The 25,120-nt window shown below is 43.9% G+C and overlaps 1 protein-coding gene across 1 annotated transcript in view; it reads left to right on the top strand.

Annotated features, from left to right (window-relative positions):
- The window catches only part of MYO7B (myosin VIIB), a 49,435-nt gene extending 24,442 nt beyond the window's left edge, over positions 1 to 24,993 (top strand). Inside the window, exons 24-49 of the mRNA XM_010716615.4 lie at positions 1,075 to 1,284; positions 2,100 to 2,264; positions 2,527 to 2,607; positions 3,041 to 3,168; positions 3,823 to 3,949; positions 4,964 to 5,083; positions 5,906 to 6,079; positions 7,021 to 7,248; positions 7,656 to 7,823; positions 8,386 to 8,503; positions 8,599 to 8,725; positions 9,209 to 9,378; positions 9,964 to 10,145; positions 11,153 to 11,280; positions 11,801 to 11,958; positions 12,442 to 12,595; positions 14,498 to 14,653; positions 16,942 to 17,047; positions 17,165 to 17,278; positions 18,168 to 18,255; positions 19,430 to 19,536; positions 19,906 to 20,091; positions 20,754 to 20,870; positions 21,609 to 21,692; positions 22,353 to 22,472; positions 23,324 to 24,993. Of these exons, the coding sequence (XP_010714917.2) occupies positions 1,075 to 1,284; positions 2,100 to 2,264; positions 2,527 to 2,607; positions 3,041 to 3,168; positions 3,823 to 3,949; positions 4,964 to 5,083; positions 5,906 to 6,079; positions 7,021 to 7,248; positions 7,656 to 7,823; positions 8,386 to 8,503; positions 8,599 to 8,725; positions 9,209 to 9,378; positions 9,964 to 10,145; positions 11,153 to 11,280; positions 11,801 to 11,958; positions 12,442 to 12,595; positions 14,498 to 14,653; positions 16,942 to 17,047; positions 17,165 to 17,278; positions 18,168 to 18,255; positions 19,430 to 19,536; positions 19,906 to 20,091; positions 20,754 to 20,870; positions 21,609 to 21,692; positions 22,353 to 22,472; positions 23,324 to 23,407 (3,600 nt within the window). The 3' untranslated portion in view covers positions 23,408 to 24,993. The remainder of the gene's footprint in view (positions 1 to 1,074; positions 1,285 to 2,099; positions 2,265 to 2,526; positions 2,608 to 3,040; positions 3,169 to 3,822; positions 3,950 to 4,963; positions 5,084 to 5,905; positions 6,080 to 7,020; positions 7,249 to 7,655; positions 7,824 to 8,385; positions 8,504 to 8,598; positions 8,726 to 9,208; positions 9,379 to 9,963; positions 10,146 to 11,152; positions 11,281 to 11,800; positions 11,959 to 12,441; positions 12,596 to 14,497; positions 14,654 to 16,941; positions 17,048 to 17,164; positions 17,279 to 18,167; positions 18,256 to 19,429; positions 19,537 to 19,905; positions 20,092 to 20,753; positions 20,871 to 21,608; positions 21,693 to 22,352; positions 22,473 to 23,323) is intronic.
- Positions 24,994 to 25,120: the final 127 nt, after the last annotated feature.

Raw genomic sequence — 25,120 nt, 5'->3', positions numbered from 1 at the left:
TGGCACCAGCCATATGATCTGCTGCTAGTGCTCTCACTGATTTTCCAGCTGGCACAAGCTGGAAGTTCATGACCTAAGTTATCTCATGTTCTGAAAAGCAAAATTTGACTGACAGCTATAGAATAGGCTGGACATCTACTATCTATTATCTATTGTCTGTTTGGACAGATGGAGCAGGGAGAGTAGGTAGAATAGAATAGAATGGTCTGGGTTAGTACAGGATATGAGCAATAAGATAGAACCTGCGTTTTGCAACCAGCAGTGTTCTTGGTCAGCTGAAGACCAAGGCAGGAGAACAAACTCTGAGTCTCAGTAGTCTATTGGTGGTGGCTGAAAAATAGCTTTAGTGGAAAGTACATAAAATATCAGATAAGAGAGAAAAAGATGCTTCTTACCATAGAATGACAGAATGGCTTAGGTTGGAAGGGACCTTAAAGATCATCTAGTTCCAACCCCCCTGCCATGGTAGTGAGGGCCCCATCCAAACTGGCTCCCCAGAGCCCCATCCAGCCTGGTCTTGAGCACCTCAGGGAATGAGACATCCACAGTTTCTCTGGTAGCCTGTGCTAGGGCCTCGCTATCTTCTAAGTAAAAAATTTCCCTCTAACTTCTCATCAAAATCTCTTTAAGTTTAAAATCATTCCCCTTGTCCTGTCACTTTCTGTCCATGTAAAAAGTCAATCTTCTTCCCATTTATAAGTTCCCCTTTAAGTACTGTAAGGCTGCAATGGGGTCTCCCCAGAGCCTTCTCCAGGCTGAACAAGCTGAGTCTCTCATCCTATCTTCATAGGAGAGGTCCTTCAGCCATCTGATGATCTTTGTGGCCCCCCTCTGGACCTGCTCCAACAACTCTGCATCCCTCCTGCACTGGGGCCTGATCACAGTACTCCAGATGGGGCCTCATGAGGGCAGAGCAGAGGAGACAATCCCCTCCCCCTCACTGCTGCCACCCTTCTGTTGGTGCAGCCCAGGGTACAGTTGGCCATCCAGGCTGCAGGTGCACACTGCTGGCTCATGTACAGCTTTTTGTCCACCAGAACCCCCAAGTCCTTTTCTTCCTCATGTTCTGTACAGGATTTGGAAACAAAGCCCAGCAAGCTGGAAGAAGTGGACCTGGACATGATTCCTATGAGCGTGGAGCTAGAAGAAGAAGCAGATGGCTTGGAAGACTACACCTTCCCAAAGTTTGCAGCTACTTATTTCCAGGGGTCATCTACACATACACACATCCGGAAACCACTGCGGCATCCATTACTCTACCATGATGACAAGGACAACGTCCTGGTATCTTGTTCCTTGCTGATGAACCTGCTCCCTCACCTCAGGGACAGTCCTAGGAGCCAGAGACTTTAGAGCCATGCAGATACTCCTAATCACTTGTATGAAAGTAGTTGTTCACATCAGCATTTTGTGGTGCTTTGCAAGCAGGCATTTCACATAGATGCCTGCCTAGCACAAGATCTTTGTCCACATTTAGTCTGATGACAGAAAGCACTCTGAGGCTTACTGTGACTTCTTCAGATACCCTCTCAGGCAAAAGTGGACAGAGGAAGCATCAGAGCTTGCCTAACTCTCTGCTCTTGTGTGGGTTGCTGCTCTGTGAGCTAGGAGTGGACAGGCAACCTGGGCCTCCAGATTTTCCTGTTGAATGACAGAAGGGTGAAGAAGGGGAGTTTTTCTTGATGCTAAGCAGCCTTGTAGAATGCTGAATAGTAAGCTTTGCTTACTATTTCTGAGTGTCAGGGCTCCTGGAAGAGCTTGCAGCACTGCTTCTCTGTCCAGGTGGGTAAAGGCAAAGTGCTATTCAGCGACAGTTTCTCTTTTTCACTCCAGCCACAGCATGCCTATGAAGTGCCAGTAAAGAGGAGTGCTGAGAGCTGAGCAACCACAGAGCATATCTGATATTCCCACTAGAGCTGCACCCTCTTCCTGAGAGTGTTGTGAATGTTGCTCATGTGGTTGGACAAGAAAGTAAACTTTAGGTGTGAACGGCAGGAGGAGACAGGGATTAACAGCTTGAACTGGGTAAAAGAAGGAAGAAATAGTGTGAGGCCTTTTGTGCACTTGGCAGGGTCTGACTGTGCCTCCTCTCTCTGCAGGCTTCTCTAGTTGTGTGGGTTATCATCCTGAGATTCATGGGGGACCTACCAGAGCCAACAATGTTTGCCAAGAACGCCACCAAGAGCGGTTCTATGATGACACAGATATATGACACACTTGGCAGAAAAAATCAAGTCCAGTTCAAGAATGACAGTCCAGATATGGTGAGATGACCAAGCTTATTTTCATATGCTTTCCCTGGTTTCTGTGCTGTTCTACTGAGACAGAAAAGCTGAGGAACCTTTGCATGCTCCTGTACTTGAAATAGCAGAATTGCAAAAGGATGCGGGGTCGGTCCCAGGAGGACAACACAGCTCCTTCTGGCCAGAGGGGCAAAACAAAAACATCTCCATTTGACTATCTTTCCTTTCTCCATGAATAATTCTTGCTGTGGATAATTTCCTATATTGGCAATATTTGTTGTAGAGAGAAAGCAAAAAGGATAACAAGATTTCCAAGGGCATCTCTTCCCTGAAACTGAAACGATCCTCCAAGTTGACAGGAAAGGTAAGAACTGGAAATAAATGGCCCTTCAGTCTCTTTGCTTGGACCTTCATCCAGTGTGCACTGATACTCATCCTCGGGCAGATTCACTTCAACCCTTACTGCTGGAGAGAGTGAACAGTTTATGACAGTGAATTGTTGATAATTGTTGAGAACAGTTTACCCAAAGCCCTGAGTAGACTAAGAACCACCCTGTGCTTAGGGCTGTCCAGGATGTACCAAAATATATTCCTAGCCAGGAATAATAGTGCAGTAACACTGTATTTTATGAGTTAGGCTGTGTGGGGAGTGAGATCTGTTCCTAACTGCCATTGCTCTCAGCAGGAAGAGTTTTAGCCAGAATGACTAAGAAGGAATGTCTCTTATTTCCAGGACAGCTGCCTGGTAAGAAGGAAGGTTTCTAGAGCACTCAAGAGCTTTGACTGGTTTCTTTCAGGTGACAGACCAGCTGAAAAGTGGAGAAGAGGGTTTCCAGGAGGACAGCTCAATCTCTGAAAGACCCATGTCCAACCTAGAAAAAGTGCACTTCATCATTGGCAATGCAATTCTGCGCCCTGCCATCAGGTAAGAAACTTGCACTTCCTTTCTAGGATGAGGCACTCATTACATCAAAGAAATCCCCCTTCCTAAATCCGTGGGGCACTTTTCTAGTGCTGGAAATGTCCCTTTTTATCTCTGAAGATTCCCAACTGAAAGTCCAAACCAAACACTATAGCTGAGACCGTAAGCCAAATACCACTTACATCTGAGACCTCTCTCCATTGTTTCCTCAGTTTCCTAAAAGTATGAAATGAAGCAGGATGCTCCCCCTCCTCCTTGTCCCAAACCCACATATGCACTGACAGACAGGAGCCATGAGACACAAGCCACATACTGTGGAGAGCTTAGAGACAGCTTCACACAAGGGAGACAGCAGTGCTATCTGGCATCTGGATGAAGCAGGAACTGTTGTCCCCACCCAGCTCCCTGGCTTGTCACAGCAGGAATTCCAGCACAGGAACTGAACTTAACTGGTTGAGTAACAAGGGGTGGCAGAGGACACTAGGCTTACATTGAGCCTTTTCCTACCAACGCCAGTTATTTCCAGCTGTACACTACAGGTGGTATCCTAGTTAATGTGGCTAAATCTAGCTCAGATCTACTTCTTTCTATCAAGCTTACAATGGAAATGTCTATTTCTGTCATCATTATCTTTTGCTTCCACGTGTTTTATTACAGAGATGAGATTTATTGCCAGATTTGCAAACAGCTCACTGAAAACAGCAGCAGGAGCAGCTATGCTCGAGGCTGGATACTTCTGTCACTTTGCCTTGGTTGTTTTCCCCCTTCAGACACATTTGTGAAGGTACATTGTTCACCTTTCCTATAGCAGCTCAAATGCCTCAGCTGACCTGGTTTCTTTTGTTTTGCAATGTTTTGACACAAATAGCCACGTAAAACATCTGGCTGCCATAGCAGCTGGTGCTGTGAATCAGCAGGAAGGGTCTCATCTCAAATGCTTATCTTGTAATTTAAAGAAATGATCAGTGTACTCACATTAAATTATTTTTCATGATTTGCCATACAAGTGAGATACTGTAGTTGATGCAGCTCTTATTTGAGATCTTTAAGAATCTAGCAAATGTTATCCTCTCCACTTCTGTTTTTCCATCATTTTAAACCCACCTTTAGTTACAAAACTCGTAATTAAGTATAGTCAGAAGTCCAGTGTAAAGTAACCCCACATATTTTATCAGTTCTTACCCTGTATCTCCAAGCCCCATAAAACTAAATAGATTTGGATTTGAGCTCCTTAATATATATTTTTAATACCTTAATGTCTAAATTTAGATGGATAAATCCGCCTCACCACAGAAAAACAAAGAGTGGATCCAAATTGACATCAGCCTCAGAAGCATAGAGTCCATAGATATTCCTGACTCTTTATTTATTCAATACCCTTGCTCAAATGATAAATGCTCAAACCATAAATGCTGCCAGGTGGACACAGCTTGCAACAAACCAGACACAAATCAAAGACATATTTCAACACCAGTCTTTAACCAAAGTGTGAGCTGTGCAGAATTCATGGAAGACTTGACATCCTCCAGTTCCCTTTTTCTGAATCAACACCTTCAGGAATACTCTTAATCATAAAAATAACCAATGATTGCACTAAATGCAGATCAAATATGTAAATATAAGTCCATGCTTACACCACATCATCCAAGATATCGAACCCATACAAACTCTAAAAGCTCAGTTTCTCCAGTCTTTCTTTTCCAAAGATCATTCTAAGCCACTCTATTAGCTAACAAAGGTTACTAGTGTTTTATGGTCATTTATGTTTCCTAATTCATCCTACACTCTGTGCATACAGTACCTACTGAATTTCATCCACAACGGACCCTCAGGCTATGCACCATATTGTGCTGAACGTCTAAGACGTACTTATGTCAATGGAGCAAGGACTGAACCTCCAAGCTGGCTGGAACTTCAGGTAACTTTTCTTTTTGCTTACTTATATTGATCTGTGTCATTTTATGCTAGACTGCATTTATTGACCTATGCTAACAGATTTTCCTAAGTCCAATCATGGACACACGGGGTTTGAAGACAGCTTTGTAAGTCTGCGCAGCTTCTTAGAAATGGCTCTTCTGGCTGTTCCATTAACCTAAACCCCATGGAAGACATAAGTAAGAGCTGCAGCATGTGATTTGCACACACTCAGGAGCTCCAGACCATAACAATTTACTATGGGAAACTTTGGAAGGAACTGAGCAGGGCTTATGCTTTTGAAATGGAGAGAGGATGTGTGAATGATAGCTAGGGTTATGTTGCCCTGCCCCTTCCTTTATATGTCAGCCTTAGTACTCGTAATTGGAACTCACATATACTGTAAATGAAGATCACAGTTCTATTCCTCCCTAAATCTGAGTGACCCCATTGCTTACCATGCATCCTCCTGGGCAAAATACTTCCTGCAGTCCATCTCTCAGCTGATGCACAAGAGGCTACACCCAAAAGTCAACATGCTAAAAAGGCTTCAGGAAAAATCTGTCAGTTCACACTGTCATGAATTGATCAGCTCCCCTGAGCTCTGGGGAGTTGGAAACTGGATTCCAGTGCTGCTCCAGGGACATCATTTATACTTAAGACTTGCTATACATTGAAGAAACTGTGAGCTTTGGAGGTTCACTGTGTTGACTAGGGTGAACGTACAGGGTACGTTCCTATACTCCTAAATGTAAATGCCTTCTTCAGTTTTTAAGAAAATAAGGTTTGCCCACAATTGTTTCTCTCATTTACCTCTGGCTTGCAGGCAACAAAGCAGAAGAAACCCATTATGTTTAATGTCACCCTGATGAACGGCCAGAGCATCACTGTCCCTGCAGACTCTGCCTCCATTGCCAAAGAGATCTGTCAGTTCATAGCAGATAAAACCAAACTGAAGGATATCTTTGGTTTTTCACTCTACATTGCTGTGTTTGATAAGGTAAGGTGTAGAAAAGTAGAACTGAAGCTGTCTTCTCTTTCTGTAGAGTTACTGCTGTGAGGACTGCCTCTGATTCCTGGACATACACCTGTTCTGGTCCCAGAGTTTGAATCAAATCAGTTCTGAACACCAGCTGAATCCCAGGGCAGAGCTGTACTGTTCCTGCCCTGTTCTGGGATCCCACCCCCGCTGACCTTGCATGCAGCACTCAGAGCTGCTGCAGTAGAGTGAAACTAGTAGGTCTCACACGATAGAGTGCCTGCTCAAAGATGGATTTCCCACCTGCACTGCTGAACACAATTTTCTTGTCCTGTGACACAGTACTGCTGATGCAGTCCCTGCCACATGGCACATACATTGAAACCCTGGTTTTTGCCAGTGCTGCTACTATGAGCTCATGTGTGGCATTTTAGCCTTTTTTTTAAAAACAGTAATTCTGGAGAACAGATGTACACAACAGGATGACATCTTGATGCTCACTGAGGCTCCAATTACTAAGAAAATAATAATAATTCAGACATCATGGCTCTAGGCAACCTGATCCAGCTGTGGTGTCCTTGTTCATTGCAGTGGAGTTGGACTACGTGGTCTTCAGAGGTCCCTTCTAATTTTCAGGATTCTATGATTCTATGATCATCTTAGTTTAAATTACAGCAAGACTTGCATGCACATTTAAGGGGATATACAAGGGATGAGCAAAAGTACAAGGAGTCAAACAGCAGACTGCAAATGTTGCAGCAATGCCTTTTTATCTTCCAACTAATTTTCCCCAGTAGCACCCCTAGACATAAGAATACACATAATTACCAAAGCGTAACTTCCACATCCATCTACTCAGCTTTTCAGATACTTATATTTTTGTGTTGGGAGCACTAGCTTTGCTGTCCTTCACTCAGATGCAATGAAGGCATGGCAGTAAATGCAGTGTCCCTTTGTTCTAGGTGTGGTCACTGGGTGGAGGACGGGATCACGTCTTAGATGCCATCTCTCAATGTGAGCAGCTGGTGAAGGAGCGGGGCACACATGAACGCCATGCACCCTGGAGACTTTACTTTCGGAAGGAAATTTTCACCCCATGGCACAACTCCCAGGAGGATCCCATCAGCACTGATCTCATTTACCACCAGGTCATTCGTGGGATCCGGTTTGGAGAATACCGTTGTGAGAAGGTGTGTCTCCTTATCCTCCTCTAGAGAGAGCAAACTAAATGAACATTTCCTCTGCATTTAAAAGCAAGAGGATGAACAAAGTTTCTAGCAGCTGTGCACAACTCTTCCTTTCTATGGACAATTCCAGTCCAAGTGATTGTGCCAGCTGTCACACAGCCAGCTGTAATAATTCTTTGCTTGCAACATTCAGTTCACATGACAGCTGGAGGCATGTCTCACAGAAGCAGTTTGGGTCCTTTTAAGATATCTTTGTTAATGATCTTTTTGATGCTTTGATCCCTTATGCTGGGTGGTTGTCAAGAGTTATCAAAAAAAAAATGGAGAAAACTGCCTTCAAGCTTGAAAAAGGTTGAACAAGGGCTTTGTGACGTCTTTCTGGCCCTCTTTTAATGGCATAATTGTTTCAGGAGGAGGATTTGGTGGAGATAGGTGCCAAGTATTGTTACATCCAGTTTGGAGATACTATCCACAATGAACTTGTGCAGAAAGTGCTCCATGACTGCATCCCAGTGAAACAGCTGAAGTCCAAGCCCCTGGAAAAGTGGGTGAGCCTTATCACCTACGCACATGCCAAGGTAAGAGATTTGTCTGGCACTGCTGGGTAACCACACTCAGTCACCAGCTTCTGCTTCCTTTGCCATTTCCATCTATGAGTTGTCCATTGAGGGAAGAAAGAAAAACATCTCAGATTGCGTATTCCAGATAGGAGTGGGAGAGAGGAGAACCTTTCCACTCACTCTTCCATACAGGGCTCAACAATGAGCTGGAATGAATGAAGTATATTTAAATCTCTGAATAGAGTCTCTTTTAATGGAGTCAAGATGGGCATGGGATGAAGTACCATTTTAGTCTGGAAATAGTACCTGAATAATTGCTTTGGCACCCTAAATGTGCTAGACTCTGATCAGTCAATGGAGATTTGAGGGAAATTTGGAATCCACATGCCTACAGGCAGCCTTAGCTGCATGAAGCTCTGTGCCTGGAGACTTCCCAGTGTGAATTTCCTCAGGTACTGCTGACATCACTTACAGCAGCGGGCTGCAGGGAACCTCCTGGAGCAGACCTGCTCTCGATTGTCTCTAGATCATGCAAATCAGAACTCACTGAGAAAAAACTGGTTATCTTTTTCTACCGCAGGCCCCATACACACAGGATCGGCTCTCCCGTCAGGCTGTGAAGGAACAACTTGTAGATTTCGCTCGCTTTCAGTGGCCTTTGCTTTTTTCCAGATTCTTTGAAGTCACTAAGTTTTCAGGTAATACCCCGAGCCTAAGAGACATGGACAGATGTAAGTTCAATACAGGAAGATGTCAGCATTGATAAAGAGGTGTTATTTTTCTGCATTTTCAGGTCCCAGCTTGCCCAAGAACCACTTTATACTTGCTGTAAATTGGAAGGGTATCTGCTTCTTGGATGAGTCAGAAAAGCGGCTCCTTGAGTTGACCTTCCCAGAGATAACAGGCATCCATACAAACAGGTGAGTGCCCCAGAAAGGCAAGATCTGAAGGCCCTGCTCATATTCAGAATGGGGTTCCATGTAAGAGGGTGGTATATTTTCTCTGCCATCCCCCTACGTGATTTCATCTGAACCTGGAATGGTGGGTCTGGGAAACAAGAGGGACGAGTTCCGAGCAGCCTAGAAAGGAAATGATGAAATGGCTGAATCTTCCCAGTCAGTGGAGGGAAAGATGACACTGCTCAGCTGGAATAGTGTAAGGAACTAAATGAGATTTTATTATTGCTCAGTTGTTCCATAAGAAGGGTGTTTTCTTGTTTAGAGTGAAGTATTTTTGTACAAAACATTGTAGAGCCCAGAGAACCTGAACCACTTCAGTCCTTTAGAGCCATACATTTCTAAAATAAATTAGGATCTATGGAGTTGTCTACCACCTCGGCTGTGATTGCAGATAGCTCCACATTTTTCAGATGCTCTGGTAACAAACTACTTGATAATACATAGGGCAGTGAAATCATTCGGACAGAGTTGCACTCTCATCACCCTTCGTGCCGAAGAGTTTGTCCTGACATCTGTGAACAGCATTGTCATTGCTGAACTGGTGGTGATGTTCCTGGAGGGGCTAAAGAAGAGATCACGATTTGCTGTGGCAATGCATGAGAAAAAATCCCAAGGTGAGTCCTAGAACTATTCTACAGGGTAAGGAAGAAAACTTGAGAGAACTCACAGCACTAGTTTAAAAAGAGCTTAAAGAGAAGTGGGAGAAGTTCAGCCAAGCATTGCTTTGCTCCAGGAATAACATACAGTGGTCAGCAGAGTAATACAGAGCACAAGGCAATGTGATTCAAATCATTTGCTTACAAATTAGCCTACCTTCTACTTGCCTTCTACTTGTTCAGACCTTACAGTCTACAGGCTAACAACTAAGCCTGCTTACAGTAGGAAGCTGGAGCTGGGCTCCCTGGAAATACTTCCCAGAAAAATTTCCTTCCATGCTTTACTGCCAGCTCTAGACACCATTTCATTCAAATGGAGTTCTACTGTTGCCCTCACTGAAATAAAAAATCAGGCTAGCATAGGAAATTTAACTGATTTCTCTGAAGTGTTACTGGCGGATTAGCTGTATTTACACAAACCACTTAGTGTTGCTAATTGAATTCAGGACTCAAAATGCAGTTCTCTTGTCTTTCTTGTTGAAACGTCTTTGCATTTTCTTGGTCTGTCAAGCCTGAACAGGACTCTCTTATTCTGTATTCCAGAAGACCCTGCCATCCTGTCCTTCAAGAAGGGAGACTTGCTAATCTTGACCGAGGACAAAAGGCTAGATGCAAACTCTGGCTGGATCTATGCCCAGAATGACAGGACAGGCAAAACAGGGAATGTATTTCTGGAGGAGATGTACATCATTCCTTCTCTCACAAAGCCCTCCAGTCAAGTACTGGTAAGAAAAGCTGTACAATCTCTTTGAAGAGACTGGAAGATAAATAATGGTTAACTATGATTAAACTTATAAGTGGAAATTAATTGTTCCTGCAAAGTCAGACAAGTTCTGGGTCTCCCACTGATGCAAAAGCAATTCTTTCTGCCCTGTCTGAAAACTGTCTGAAAACTAAACCTAGCCCAAACTAGGAGAAGGCTGCAGCTTTACAAAGCAGTGACTTTCAAAGTAATGGTCTGTTTGGTAATCAGGGAGTTCAGTACCTGGAATTGATAGCAATTGATTATAGGTGTGAAGTTGAATTTTCCTGCATAAAAGCAGCACTTTTCATAGAATCATAGAATCACAGAATGGCCTGGATTGAAAAGAACCACAATGCTCATCCAGTTCCAACCCCCTGCTGTGTGCAGGTCACCAACCAGCAGCCCAGGCTGCCCAGAGCCACATCCAGCCTGGCCTTGAATGCCTGCAGGGATGGGGCATCCACAGCCTCCTTGGGCAACCTGTTCCAGTGCCTCACCACCGTCTGGGGGAAAAACTTCCTCCTAATATCCAACCTAAGCCTCCCCTGTCTCAGTTTAAAACCATTCCCCTTGTGCTATCATTCTCCACCCTCGTAAACAGATTTTTCTGCAAAGCATAACAGGGTGCTTTAAAAGAACAAGTGCTTCGAGAGAGTGAACACAAGGTTTCCCATTGATCACTGCTAATAATTTTTTTCTTCAGTTTTGGAGACAGTATATTGGATTTTGTGCTAACAAGAAGCTCAATAAGTGGGCAAAAAAACCCCAAACTGCAGGTGCAGTTTGAACACGTTGTGCTGTAGATAATCACACATCTTGGTAGCCACTGCTGTTAGGTCTTTGAAGTCACTTCCCGAGTCTCTCACCCCCTGCAGCACAGAGTGCACCTCTTGGTGTGCACCACCTGCATGTCTGTGCTGAGTAACACTGGACAGCTGTGCAGAGGCCTGTCCAACTTGACATCTGTACATGGCTGTGTCCTTCCAGAGTTTGCTGATGATGTCTCCAGACCAGAGGAGGACAGCATCGCAGAACTCCTACATAGAGGAACCTGATGAAGAGGATCTCAAAGTGAAGCCTTACACACTGGAGGAGTTCTCCTACGAACACTTCAGGTGAAGCTCCCTGTGCAGTGCGAGCACGAGGAAAGTTCTAGGTTTTAATGATCACTGAAGATCGATTAGAAAGGAATCCTTTTCTGATTGGGTTTCTTTTTGTTCCCTGTAGTGAAGTGTAACTTTGGATGTGCAGAGATTCTGGCACGTCACCTTTTGTCTGCAGAAATGCAATCTGACGGGCAGTGAATTCTAGCTGGAACTTATTTTTATTTCCAGCAGGCCCTATGCTTACCTCCCATCCACTCTTCAGCACATTTAGCAGCTAGCTCTTAACATACAACATCTAAGACATCAGAATTTGGGAAAATTTAGCCTTCCAAACTTCTCTCCTTTTTGCAAGCATTCTCCTTTCTGGATTTTAAAGAAGCTGCATTTTCCCAACTTTGCTGTCTTGTATTGTCAAAGAAGATCACTGTCTTGAGAAGGAATATGCTTGGTAAAGACACGAGTCTTTTTTATAATGTTCACAGCAATACGATCTGATACTTTTGTATTGCCTGCCCTTGTCTTCTTTCAGAACTCCTGAGAAGGAATCCATCAGCAAAGCTGTTCTCCAGAAATCTCGTGGGCACAGTCAGCTGTGGGCACACTCTAAGGATCCCTTAAAACAGCCTTTGCTGAAGGCAGCATGCACAGACCCTGATGTTCGGGACGTGGCTTGTCAGGCCTTCATTGATATCCTTTTACTTTTCTCTTTGGAACCTGAGAACTTTTGGGGGAAAGAAGAGCTTCTTCCGTGGAACACCTCCACTGAGATAATACCACGTCCACATTACTGGGGGCACACTTACATTAAGCAGAGGAGGAAGAGTGGAGGGTTTAAGAGCTCTGCATGACTTAGCATTGTTTCCCTTCTCTCAGAGAAGAGTCCTATTCCCTCCCCGTGCTCCACAACATGTGATGACCCACTTAACTGAGAACATGGCTGCAGGACAGAGCGACATTTATTACATCTGCCCAGAACAGTTAATACAGCTGAAGTCATAGACAAGCAGCAACTGCTCTACAGGGAAAGGGAATGAGCAGAGAATCAGTTCCAGACCTTCATCTTAATATTTCCCCCTCAAACTCCAACAGAGTGCTTTAACACGTTAGAATCCAACTGATACCTCCCATTTACCTTTCAAATTGTCCTGCTTTTGTCCTTAGCACGGTCACCCATCATGAAGTTCATGGGGGACTACCCATCAAAGCAGACACACTCCTCCGTGGAAGTCACTGACCAGATATTTGTGGCAGCTATTAAGGAAGAGGTCCTGCGGGATGAAATTTACTGTCAGATCATGAAGCAACTAACTGAAAACAGGAACAGGTACTCACTCGTGGATAAAACTGATGTTCCCCAGAACGCTGAGGGGGGAGGGTGCACACATGCTGGCCTGATGCTTTCCCTTACAGTGCGAGGTGAGAAAGATTGCAAGGCAGCCTGGTGAGAAAATACATCATTGCAGAGTTCTTGGGTGCTTTCAGTGGCTGTTCTCCCAGTCCTGTGTTGGTTTTCAGCTTCCCAATGGCAGTGTTTCCATCCTACAGAGATGTAGTTCACTGTAGATCATGGGTATCCAACTTTTTGGCTTGCCTGGGCTGCACTGTGTGAAGAGGAATTGTCTTGGGCTGATATTTTGGTTGTTGCTGAGTGATGGGTGCACACATAAGGCCAGGCGAGGCTGCCGTGCAGGGAAGAGGGGCTGCCATGATGGCAGAGGAGCAGGGCTAATTATTAGCTGCCGTGGGTTGGACACGCCTGCAATCTAGATCTTTTACCACCAGTAAATCCTTCTGTTGTATCAATAAGCTCACACAGCTGGCTTGCATTGGTTACAGAGGCTTCTGTGCATGGATAAGTCTCTAAAACAGGCCAGAGTTTTGCTTCCTCACCTAGGAAATGGTAATTTGACCTAATTACACGGGAAATGAATTGCAAAAAGAAGCTTAAAACATTAATAAAACAATTCTAATTGTTAATAAAACAGTTTGCCAATTTCTGGCTGCCATGTACCACTGCAAAAGTTTGAGATGGAGATTCTGTATCTTCTTACTCTTGCATGAATGTTTAACTGTTAGATGGTAAATTTCCTTGCGTGCAGTAAATCTTACAAGCTTAATGCATAGTCTTAATGCATTGTGCCAGTGCTATTCCTGCTGTACTCTATTAACTTGGGCTTATGAGTCATTCAGTGTTTTGAGAGGGATCACTGATGTGGAAAAAACAGTGCTTGAAAGGTGGCTATTTCCATATGTTTTCATTAAAACAGCTACAGCAACAAATCTTTCATCCTTTCCAGGCTACTGCCCTGTGGACCACATCCTGCTCCCACATAGACACAAACACCACTGACCTGTAGAATATAAACAGGATTTAAGTAGTGTTTCTTCTTCTACAAAACCAGAAAAATAAATGGGAATAAAGAAGCCAGGACCTCTTTATTCAGCAGCATCACGGTGTCTGTTCAGAGGCAGACCTATCAGCTTCCCAGGTGGAACTACTCCAGACTGCTCAGCATTTAGGAGCAATTCCTGGGACACAGCTGAAGTACGTCACACTCCTGGCTGTGAAAGCAGGGTGACTGACCACCTGCTGGCTGCACAGCCCTTCTTGCTGATGAGGATGAGATACCACAAGAGCTACAGCTGAGAGCTTTCACAGGTGCAGAGACTGGAGGAATCAGAATGACTTAGGGTAGAAGGGACCTTAAAAGAGTTCCAACCCCCTGGTATGGGCAGGAACTAGTGTTTATATGAGTTTATACCTTGTTACACAATGTCATCTGCTTGCTCTTTTTTTCAGAGCAGGAACACGAGTAAGGGAAAGTAAACTGCAAGTAAAATGCTTGTGTTCTGAGCAAAGCTGGCCAACAGACAAACAGACACAGATGATAGAGCCCAATCCAAGTAACTGTGGCTTTCCAAAAGGATGATAGCAAGGTCACTGCTGCCAAGATGACTGTAAAACTGGAGCTTCTATTTTATTCATGAGATTTACAACTGTCATGATACTTATCAGCCAGGATTTAGCATTCTCTTCACACACAGGCTGTGGTTACTGCACAGAAAATGGCTGTCAGCTCCTGTGTGAAAACTGTTGATTTGCAGCTCTCTGCTGAATGCCACAAAGTACTTTGATAGGACTGCGTTTCTCTACCCTATAGCTGCTGTGTGGTCAAAGGAAGAATTATGTGTGGCTGCAGCAGATCTCTTTGCTTTGTGCTTACAGGTATAGCGTGACCAAGGGCTGGCAGCTCCTGTGGCTCTGCACTGGCCTGTTCCCCCCCAGCAAGTCACTGCTGAAACATGCCCAGAAGTTCATAGAGACACGTCAGAAAGAGCCACTGGCCCTGGAGTGCAAGCGGAGGATTCAAACAGTGATGAGGTAAACGGTCTGTGATGCATGCATCCCTAAGTGCTCAAACATCATCTGTCAGGTGCTGGAAAACCACAGGGACTAAAATGTTGATACTCTTACTTCCCCTTCTCTTTTTAGACTTTTTTATTTAAAATGATTATTACTTTTAATTCTCTTACGGATTTAGAACCACTAAGAGAGGTCTGAGTCACAGTTTCACTCTTCTCTTTCATTTTAAAAAGTTGAGTATCACGTACAATCACTTGATTCCTATAGCTGGGCTGTGTCAAATGCTACAAGGCATTGGGGTGAAATGAAACCCAGAGGTATCGCTGCTGAGATCCTGACCTTGCTTTCCTTTGGTGACGTAGCATGTCCTTATCCCCACCAGTGTCTGAGGATTAATCCTGATCTTTGCTGAACCTCAACATACTCTGAGTGTGTTACTCACAGTGAGAAACACCACTGAAGTCACTGAGATCTGCTAAGTGCTGATGTGGCTCTGTTGGTTTTCTGTGAAGCAAAGCAGACCCATGCTCAGAAGAGAGCATTAACACAGTTTCTAGTCTTTAAGGAAACCCAGATGAGCAAAGCCCTGATTCTTCCATGCTTGTTCACCCCAGGGCACTTCTCTGAGCACCAGACATCATCCTTGTCCTGTCTGCCCCCCTTGTCAATCTCAGCATAGAAAAGTCTGGCAACAAAGAACGAGAGGAATTTGCTAACACAGTGGCTGTCCCCATTGCAGATGAGTCTTGGTGCTGCTGGGGAAATGTCACTGCACACTGAACTTGCCTTTGAAGTGCAAGAAAAAATGCATGGCGAGGAATGCTATTCATTACTCTTTCCATGGAGAACAGTGAAAATTTCTCACCCTCCTCTATCATATGCCATTCATGCTCAAAGCCCCGCTAAGCTCTATAGAGCTTCTTTAGAGTGAAGAAAACAGTGAGGGAAAAACATAATGGACTACTTCAGAGCAGAGATCTCTTTGCAAAAATGCCCCAAATCTGGAGTGTGGGGGAGGGAAAGATTAATAGACAAAATGCTGTTTTGTGAGAGCGTTTATTTCCAAAGATTAAGCTTGTACCCACTCAGAATTTCCCTGTGACTAGCCTGCTGTCCTTAGGAAGTGGAGAGCAGGCAGCTTGAAGGCCTGACCTACAATTGCATGGAGTGGAAGCCAGTTGAGCTCTCAGGTACACCTTTCCCTCCACAAAAAGCTTTACTGCTCCATCCCCACACTCCTGGCCAGGTAACCAGAGAGCATCCTGATGGGTGTTAAGCTGGCAATGAATTCTCAACTGAGGCTACAGTGGGAGGTGGCCGTGTGCCTCCAGCCCACACTTCCTTGGTCTCAGGTGCAGGAATAAATCACAGAATTGCTAGCATTGGAAAAGACCTTAAAGATCATCAAGTCCAACTGCAAAATGATGACAGAGCAGGGCAGGTACATGCCCCTCACAGGGCCTGTGCAGCACCGGAGTACATACCATTCAACTTGGGATCACAGACTTTCCTTCTCCAAATGGAACAGCTATTGTATTTAATGGGGAAAAAGTGTTTTCATGTCTACATAACTAAAGCTAGGCACCAGACTAAGGTCTCCTTCTGAAAGATGTCCTCCACCTGAGAGAAGTCTGGCACAAAAAAGCTCTAGTGTGTAACATCTGGCAGCAGGCTGCTCTGTTCCACTGAGGATAGGAAAATACCAGCCCCAGACAGCAGTGTGCTACATTTGTCCTTATTTTAACCATATCAGTGTTTTTGCATGACTCATACTTAAAGCCCAGTTCCTCTGCTTTAAAGGGCAGCGCTATTCTGAGATATAATTTCAGAGAACTAGAGCTGTTCATGAGACAGTGATTACCTGCCAGCTCCTATGTTAGCTGTAATGCTTCTTACAGCTGTCCACACTTTTCTGAGCTGTAATATTCATTTTGAACCCGTATGCAAGTCTTTCAGCTGATGCAAGAATTAAAATAAAACATAGTGCTCCTTGTGGCTGCTGTCTTCACACTTCAGGAACAGTATGGAAAACTGTTGCTGAATACACAGAAGGGTGATGGTACTGGTTGGGAAGGTGCCTTATTCATGCAGCCTCATTGCAGAGCAGGGCATTCAATATATGTGCTAATAATCCCCTCTGTTTCTTGCTGTTAGTAGAATGAATTTGCATTGGGGTGAAGGTCCATCAGCTCCCCACATGCCACAGCATGAGCATTTCACATGGAATCTGTTGTTTGGATGTTGAACTCCTCAAAGATTAATTCCCTCACACTGATCTCTCTTACATTGCTGGTGGCATTTTGCAGGAGTGGCTCCAGGAAGTGGGCACCTCATCCTGTGGAGGTTGAGGCCATCTTACAGAACAACACCAAGATCTCACACAAGATTTGCTTCCCCAATGAAACAGAGCAGGTGAGAACTTACCTGTTTTCTCAGCCAACACATATTCCTGCAGGAGCATATTTCAAGATATTCAGTGTTCTCATTTATTCCTTTCCGCTGTGTAACAAAAGTCTTGTTGTCTCATAGACATTCGATGTGGGAACAAACACCAAAAACCGGACTCTGTGTCAGAACATCGCTTCCAAATTGCAGCTGAGCTCTTGGGAAGGTTTCAGCCTCTTTGTCAAGATTGCAGACAAGGTAACTTCTCAACTATGGTGGGGTTGCCAGACTGCCTCTCTTGCTTCCTTCCCATCCCACCTAAGCAACAATATTTGAAAACGGGCAACAAAGCAGGTCATTACTGCTGCTGTCTGAGGGCTGCAGCCTAGACTCTGAGTCTTCTGAAGAAGCTGGAAGGAGATACAGAGTTTCTATCAGTCTGTTGGTACACAAGCAGTACTGAAAGCTGACAGAGGACAGAGGCTTTCTTGCTGCTCTGCTAGGATGGTAGCAAACTGCATATTGCACACTGCCAGATTCAGCCTGTTTGCCTCAGGCTTTGCCCAGAAGATGTGCTGCATACCTACAGTACTCACTAGCATTAGGGAAAGCCGTGGTTGACCAGCACCAGTCACTGCTCTCTCTAGTTTCTCAAAACTTGCCTTGTCTGAGCTGAAGTTCAGTTTGGCTGCCTTGCTGAGATGACTCTTCTCTCTGGAACTGCATGAGGATTGTGACCAAGGCAAAAGCAGTACTGCATACAAGCAGAAAGAGCTTCTGATGTTCTGCTCTGGTCTTGAGAAGAGCAACCCAAATATCCTTCTCAATCTTACAACAATGTTTTCCTACAAGGTAAATAGGGATAAGGTAGGCATCTTCAGCTTGCTTTCAGTAAGGAAGTTAGAAAGAAAAAAGCAGCAGAGAATGGAATAACTTCCCACTCCATTTGAAATGGAAGTTGTGTAAGCCCTCCTCCTTTTCCCTTTGTATCCCCTTGCCTCTGTCTTTCCTGCCATAATTGTGCTTTCTTGCTCTAAACAGGGAAAGCAAATTCAGCTTTGCATTTGGGTATGTTGGCACAGGTAGTATTTTAAATGCTCTGCTAATCCCTCCTTTCTCCTCTTCATCACTTGGCTTCTTCTCCCAGGTGATCAGTCAGAATGAAGCAGACTATTTCTTTGACTCACTGAGGCAGCTGACAGATTGGACCAAGAGGAACAAGCCAGTGAAAGATGGTAAGGAGACAGTCAGCATGACAAGAAGCTGCATGAGATACTGCATGGAACTGGGAAAACAGCAAATAGGACTGATTCCATCTTACCATGTGTGTGACAGGATCTGATTTTGCCATTTTTATTTGTACATACGTGATTTCTGCCTGCACCAGCAGTAAGACCCAGTGACCTCATGCAGCCAGCCATGAGCTGCTGGAAGTACCAGAATCTCTTTGGGGATCTCTGCAGGAGTGTTAAAATTACACAAAATACTTGATTTGTTCCACCCAAAACACACATCTGGATGCATACAAGTTAGATAGATTGATCCTGTGTATAATCCAATGCTTTCTGGCATTGCATAATGCCAGACTGTGTATCTCCCAGCACACGTAAATAGGTTCTTTACACAGTGCTCCTCTTTCTCCTTGGGTCACTAGAAAATTGTTCTCCAGATCACTCCCTGGTGATATCAGATCACAAGTTGTACTGCTAAGGCAACACTTAGCATAAACCAGTATAACACTAACAACAGCAACTCTTTTGACTTCATTATAACCCCTACAGTTCTGTGATTCTGTGATTATAACGTATAAACTGACATCTTGAAATCTACAGCAAACTGAAACTCCACTCCAATTTCATATTGCTTATGCTGACTTTTGCTTATTTCAGGACAGTGAGGTTCAGCTTCCAGAAGCACTAAGTATCTAAGACTTTCTAGCTTCCCTCTTCTCCCCTCAGCTGTTGCAGCTGCCAAGATTTCTGAATAATATAGCATAGAGATGTTAGTGCTCTAAAACACAATTTGTTTCTGTAAAACAGCCACTGGGGAATGTACCTGAACAGAATTCAAGTGAGCTGAACATCAGCAGACAGCAGCCTGTCACCAGCAGCAAGAAACAACAAACACTCACACTGCTGGGACCTACAGCCTCATTTTCCATTGCTGAAGAGCCCAGTGCTGCACCATCACTACGTGATTGGTGTCCAGGAACTGACAACTAGTCACAGTTCCTTGGTCATCTGAAACTGCCTTTTTTCGTGGGTTGGTTTATTTTGTTGTGGATGTTTTTGTTTGTTATTTTGTTATTATTAAGAATGGAATTGTATTTCTGAAGAAACTCACAATCCAATTACAAAGGCAGAGCTCCACAGTGATGCAGGGGGCACTAATAAGACATTGTTTCCTCAGGTGCTACCATGTCTGTAGCTTATGAAGTGTACTTCATGAGAAAGCTGTGGTTGAATGTAACTCCTGGGAAGGACCTGAAAGCCGATTCCATTTTTCATTACCACCAGGTAAGCTCCCTAAAGCATAAATATGACAGCAGTCAACACCAGTCAGGAAATTCTGCAGAAAAAGTAACCACGCTGGAATGTTGCCCTCTCCCTCACCAACAGGGCAGCACAGCTTAGCCTCTGAAACAAACGTCACACAGTGCTTACACCTTAGCTATACGGTTGTGATAACAACACAGCTCCTTAATCGTTCCTTGGAGGTACTCATCTTCCTCCATGACCATATGCAGAACCTCCAGAAGGAGCCACAAGTTCTTGGGATGCCCTTGGACCATGCCTGGTGATACTCTCACCCCAACCTCACAGGTTTAGCGTGACTAAAGCGTGCTTCAGCCCTTTCTGTCTGGATTCAGAGTTGGTCTCTTCCAGGAGCTGCCCAAGTACCTCAGAGGCTACCACAACTGTTCCAGAGATGAAGCTGTCCAGCTGGCAGGGCTGATTTATAAAGTGCGCTTCAACAACGACCGCACACAGCTGGCAACCATCCCCAAAATCCTGAAGGAGTTGGTGCCAGACAATCTGCTTCGAGTGACCTCACCAGATGAGTGGAAGAAGGTATGAAAACCAGTATTGCTTCCACTAATCATACTGATCCCATAGAGCTTTATGAGAGAAGAACTACATCAAGCCACATTCCTTTTTTTGATTTGAGACCTTGGAAGCACTATATAGTGATGCTATTGGACACTGCTGTTATGCCTCTTACAGTTCAGATTTTGCATCATCTCCACCAAGCCTCTGAAAGAGGCCTGGAGGGGCCTCTGTTCTTCGGAAACAGAAAATTAGAACTTGCTAAATAGTTCAAAGGTTGGCCAGCAAATCAGTGACCTTGCACTACGTGCACACTTCTCATGGCAAAAGGCTCTTTCATTCACAGAAAGGCAAGAAAGATTCAGCAGGTACTTCAAATACAGCTGGAGGGTCCACCTCAGAAAATGTGATCTGTGTCTGTTGGGAACAGTAGTGTTCAGAGTCCTGTTCCATCCCCTATTGCTCCTCTGCCCTGGAATCTGCTCCCTTTAGCTCACAGACTTTCTTCACCCAACACATGAATAAAATCCACTGGGGAGGTTTGTCCCCACCCTGCCCCATGGGATGGTGGGCTACTTTCATTGACCTGGCTGATGGTGTGATTCTCTCTCTAGTGCTAATGCTGGACAATGGAAACCTACCTATCTCCAGCTGACTAGGCTGCGTATCCCTTTTTTCCTACACAGAGCATTACTGCAGCATACAGCAAACATGAAGGAAAAACTGTGGATGAGGCCAAGATTGCCTTCTTGAAAATTATATACCGGTGGCCAACGTTTGGATCAGCCTTCTTTGAGGTGAAGGTAGGTGCAAAGGCCTGGATGTCTGGCTTTGGTAGCAGACCAGCACTAGGGGATGTGGACATAATTCCCTACCTATGTAATAATACATTAGATAACTGGCTTCCCATCATGCCCTAAGGAAAACACAATGTCTTGACAGCAGGGAGATGAGTTCTTCATCCCAGTTCCTGGTTCCTGGAAGGGGCAAAACTGCCAAACACAGGAGTACGCTGCAAATAAGTGATGCTGCTACATTCACCTTTGAGGAAAGATCAGTTGTAAAACATAGCAGTAACACAAATAGTATTAAAACCAGCTGTAATACCTAGTATTATGACTATATAGCAGGTGGGGGGCTTTTAGTTATAGGATTACTGTCCTGTCACTGTTCTCCACAACACAAGGCTACTATCTCTGGAGACTCTCTCCTCAGAGCAGAACTGTACTAAACATCATTCAGAGTGGGTATCCACAGGGAACTTTCTCTCTTTGTTGCTTGTAATTTCTCCCCACTAGGTTCTTACCAACAACTTAGTCTGCAGCCAACCACTAAGCCCACTATCAGTCTGGGAAATAACAAACCCGATTCTGCTTTATGTAGCAGTGTGCAAGTCACTGCTGTGTAGCTAAAAACTCATCCTCAGTTTCATAATACTGAAGAGCTTTAGGTTCCATTATTTATTTGGTAAAGAGGACAAGAAGCACTAGGCACTGGTAGATGCATCACAGCTAATAATTTCTTCACCTTTTCTGTTCTAGCAAACCTCTGAGCCAAATTTCCCAGAGATTGTGCTGATTGCAATCAACAAGCAAGGAGTCTCAGTGATACATCAGAAGACAAAGGTAACAGTTGTTTCTCAAGCATCTAAGCAACTGAGCCTCCTAAATTAGAGACAGCAATAGCACCTTCTCTCTCAGTGCTAGAGAGGTTAGGATCCCTTCACTTATTTTCAATGCAAAACTAAAGAAAATGTTATAGCCTCAGGTCACTCCTTTGCAGTTTCTGCACTGAAAAAGGATCGGTGTGGGGCATCTCTGAAAGCAGAAGCAGTAAATCACGATGGACCTGCATCATGGATGGGCAGTGTACCAGGGAACCTGCCTCAGAAAAATGCTTTGCAGGAAATGCATACTATCCGAAAGCTCGTGCCAAATGACAGTGTTCACCAGCCCTCCAACCTAGCTAAAGTCTGGTCTCACCAATTTCTTAGGCAAAAACAGCTTCTAAGTATTACTATTTGCTTTTAATAAGAGAATAATCATCCAGTGAGTTTTAGATTATTGTAAATGTGATGGCAGTGTGTTAAAGAAGTAAGAGGAAGTCTCAGTGTGATTAAGACTCATCTGCTCAGTGCATACCACCAGACTGGATGTAAGACCTACCTTGATCCTTGATTTATAAATGAAACAGGAAACAAAAAGACAGCTCTTTCTCTTCAGGTGTATGTGACAGCCTATTTTCATTTGAGCAGTTCAGTTAAATCAATTTGTTTCTCCTTACAGGAAATTTTAACAGTTTATCCCTTTAATAAAATCTCCAACTGGAGCAGTGGGAGTACATTCTTTCACATGACAATAGGGAACCTGGTGCGAGGAAGCAGGATCTTATGTGAGACGTCTCTGGTAAGAAGAGTTTTGTTCACTTACTTTGTCCACTTTGTCCAGACCAGCTACAAACAGGATGCCAAAACAGGATGCCAGACCATTAAAACCAGTGCAGATAACCCATGTGCTGTTATGCCAATACAACTGCAGTTTAGAACCAATTTGGTGCTCTGTAATGCCATCTGATGCAAAGAAGCAAGCTACAGAAATAAGGAAAAAAGGTCACTTCCCAAATTCTTCCCATACATAAAAATTCTATCTGAGATAGAAAAGATTGCATTTAGCCACAGAACTGCATGAGAGTATTTTCATCTTGCTTGGTTTGATCCACTGTGCAATAATGACATCTTGTAAGATTTTACTCTTAAATGAATGGTACAATCCTCTTTTAGGATTGGTTTCAGACTGCTGAAACTGAGAGAAGCATCCCTGTACTGATATTTATAGGTAAAACTGTAAAGAAAACCCTTAAAACCCTTAAAACTCTTAGGGTATAACTTCTCTCATAGAGAAGCTTGGGTTCCCAGGTATAAGATCACAGAACCAGAGGGGTAGGGTGGGACCCCTGGAGGACATCTTACCCAGCCTCCCAATGTCTAGACAAGATTCCAGCTACGGAATAAATTCTGGGTTTGAATTACAATGATATGACAATGACAGCAGAGCTGTGCTCTGTAAACTTTTGTCAATCTATGAAAGGAAGAGCCAAAGGGAAAAATTGATAAACGGTTATAAAACCAGCAATAGCTGTTGGAAGAGACATCATCCATTCAGGAAAACATCTAAGAAGAAAAAACAAAGAGAAAATAATAATTATTTTTGCTTCTTGGGCTGTTTGAGAGACTTAAGACTTCTTTCTTTTCCAACAGGGTTACAAAATGGATGACCTGCTGACATCCTATGTACACCTGCTGATGAATGCAGTTAACAAGCAAAAGAGCCTCCCAGCTTGAAAGCAAAAATAGAATCCACGACCTGCATTGGTGCCAAAGTACCCATCATTTCATCTTCCAGAAGAAAAAAGATTTAAAAATATTAATCTAGCTGATCAGTTTTCTGATCACACACTAAATGAACTGTGCTGCTGAAATACTAACACAGGTTCAAGTGAGCACCTGCTTTCAAATATCTTCATCTCATCTTTCCTAGGTGTAATAACAGAACTCCATTCAGATTTTAAGTTTGAGGAAGTGTAGCTGTTTTTAATCTAATAAGAGAGGAACACCCAAACCCTAATACAAGAGCCACTCCTGGTACTCAGGATCTCCTCTATTCTTAAAGAGAGACACATTAACAGGGTTCTTCTTCCCTTTCGGAGAGAAAATCCTGCCTTGTTTCCTAAGCTTTTACCAAATGCATGATTTGCAGCAGAGGTAATATTTCTTCTTCCTAGTGGAAATTCTGGAAGTGCAGAAATGCCCTTTAGTAGCAGGATAATGGGACACCTGGAAAGGTTAGATGAAAGTTTTCATCCTTTTATCATTAGGTTATGTACAGAAATTACAGTAGACTATGATAGCTAGTTACTGTCACACTATAAATGTCGCTCCTGTGTGATGCTAAGTTAGTGGGCTGGCCACTGGTTTATCACTGCCTTCGCTAAATTCAATGGCTTTCTTCCTTCCATGATTCACAAAACACTCAGAAACTAACAGCTGCTTCCTACTAGACAGCTTCTGGGAAGCCTGAACAAACTGAAATGGGTTTGGATCGTGGGCCCATTACTCAGTTGCTCCTATTTCAAGCTACAGATGTGCTATTCAGTGCAATCTGAACTGAAAAAGTCTGTCTAACAGACATCTGTTGAAAAAAGATTTCTGCTCTGTAGAAATGTCCTCAGCTTGAAGTTATGTAGACACTCATTCACAAGACAAGAACGATAGCAAAGATCTTCAGCTATGAAAGCTATTTCCTGTTTTAGGCACTGAGTTTGATTCGGTGCTTGTTCATGTCACAGACCTTTGTCAGCACACAACTTGGGACTGTCAGGAAGCAGAGCATGTGTGCCCTGTGGTGGCAGTGAGCCCAGATGCTCGCCCCACTGGACAACAAGGACTGCTTCCCCAGCGACAGGCTCTCACAGTGAAACATGGACATGTCTTAAAGCATTGCACCAAGTTCCTTGAGACTCGACCCAGCAGTGCTGGAGAAGCAGCTCTGCTGGATCTCACCAATTTGCCAATGTGTGCACAATGGTTCCCCTGTTCCCTCAGCTGTGTGTGTGTGCAGCTCAGACACTAATGGGAATTCTGTACATGCGTGGCAGGGAAGAGCCCCCCTCTCTTTGTGCATGTAAATGAGTGCCACACTTGTTAGAATAGCTGATGGTTTTGCAAACAATTAGATGCTCCTGCTGTCATGTCCATTGCTGGCAATGGAAACTTCTGAGACTAAAGACTTTGGAGTTGTTTTGTCATCCTGTGTGTGATCTAACTGACTGTAAGTGAGAAGCATTCAATACTTCACCTGTGAAAAAAAAGAAATTTTGCATCCAAAATGTATCATTTCTGGTTTTTAAATAAATACTGCAGAAAATCAACCGCAGCGTCTTTTCCAACATGAGAAGTGTGTATTTGTTCCAGATCCAAGTAACTTAAACCCACCACACATCCACTACAATCACAGCATCCCAGCCGCTTTTCATAGACAATGCAAGTTGTATGGCA

This window comes from Meleagris gallopavo, chromosome 11 (genome assembly GCF_905368555.1).
Source record: "Meleagris gallopavo chromosome 11, MGAL_WU_HG_1.1, whole genome shotgun sequence".
NCBI classification, from domain to species: domain Eukaryota; kingdom Metazoa; phylum Chordata; class Aves; order Galliformes; family Phasianidae; genus Meleagris; species Meleagris gallopavo.
Note: the sequence above shows the minus strand (reverse complement) of the source record. Positions and strands in the feature narration are given on the sequence as shown.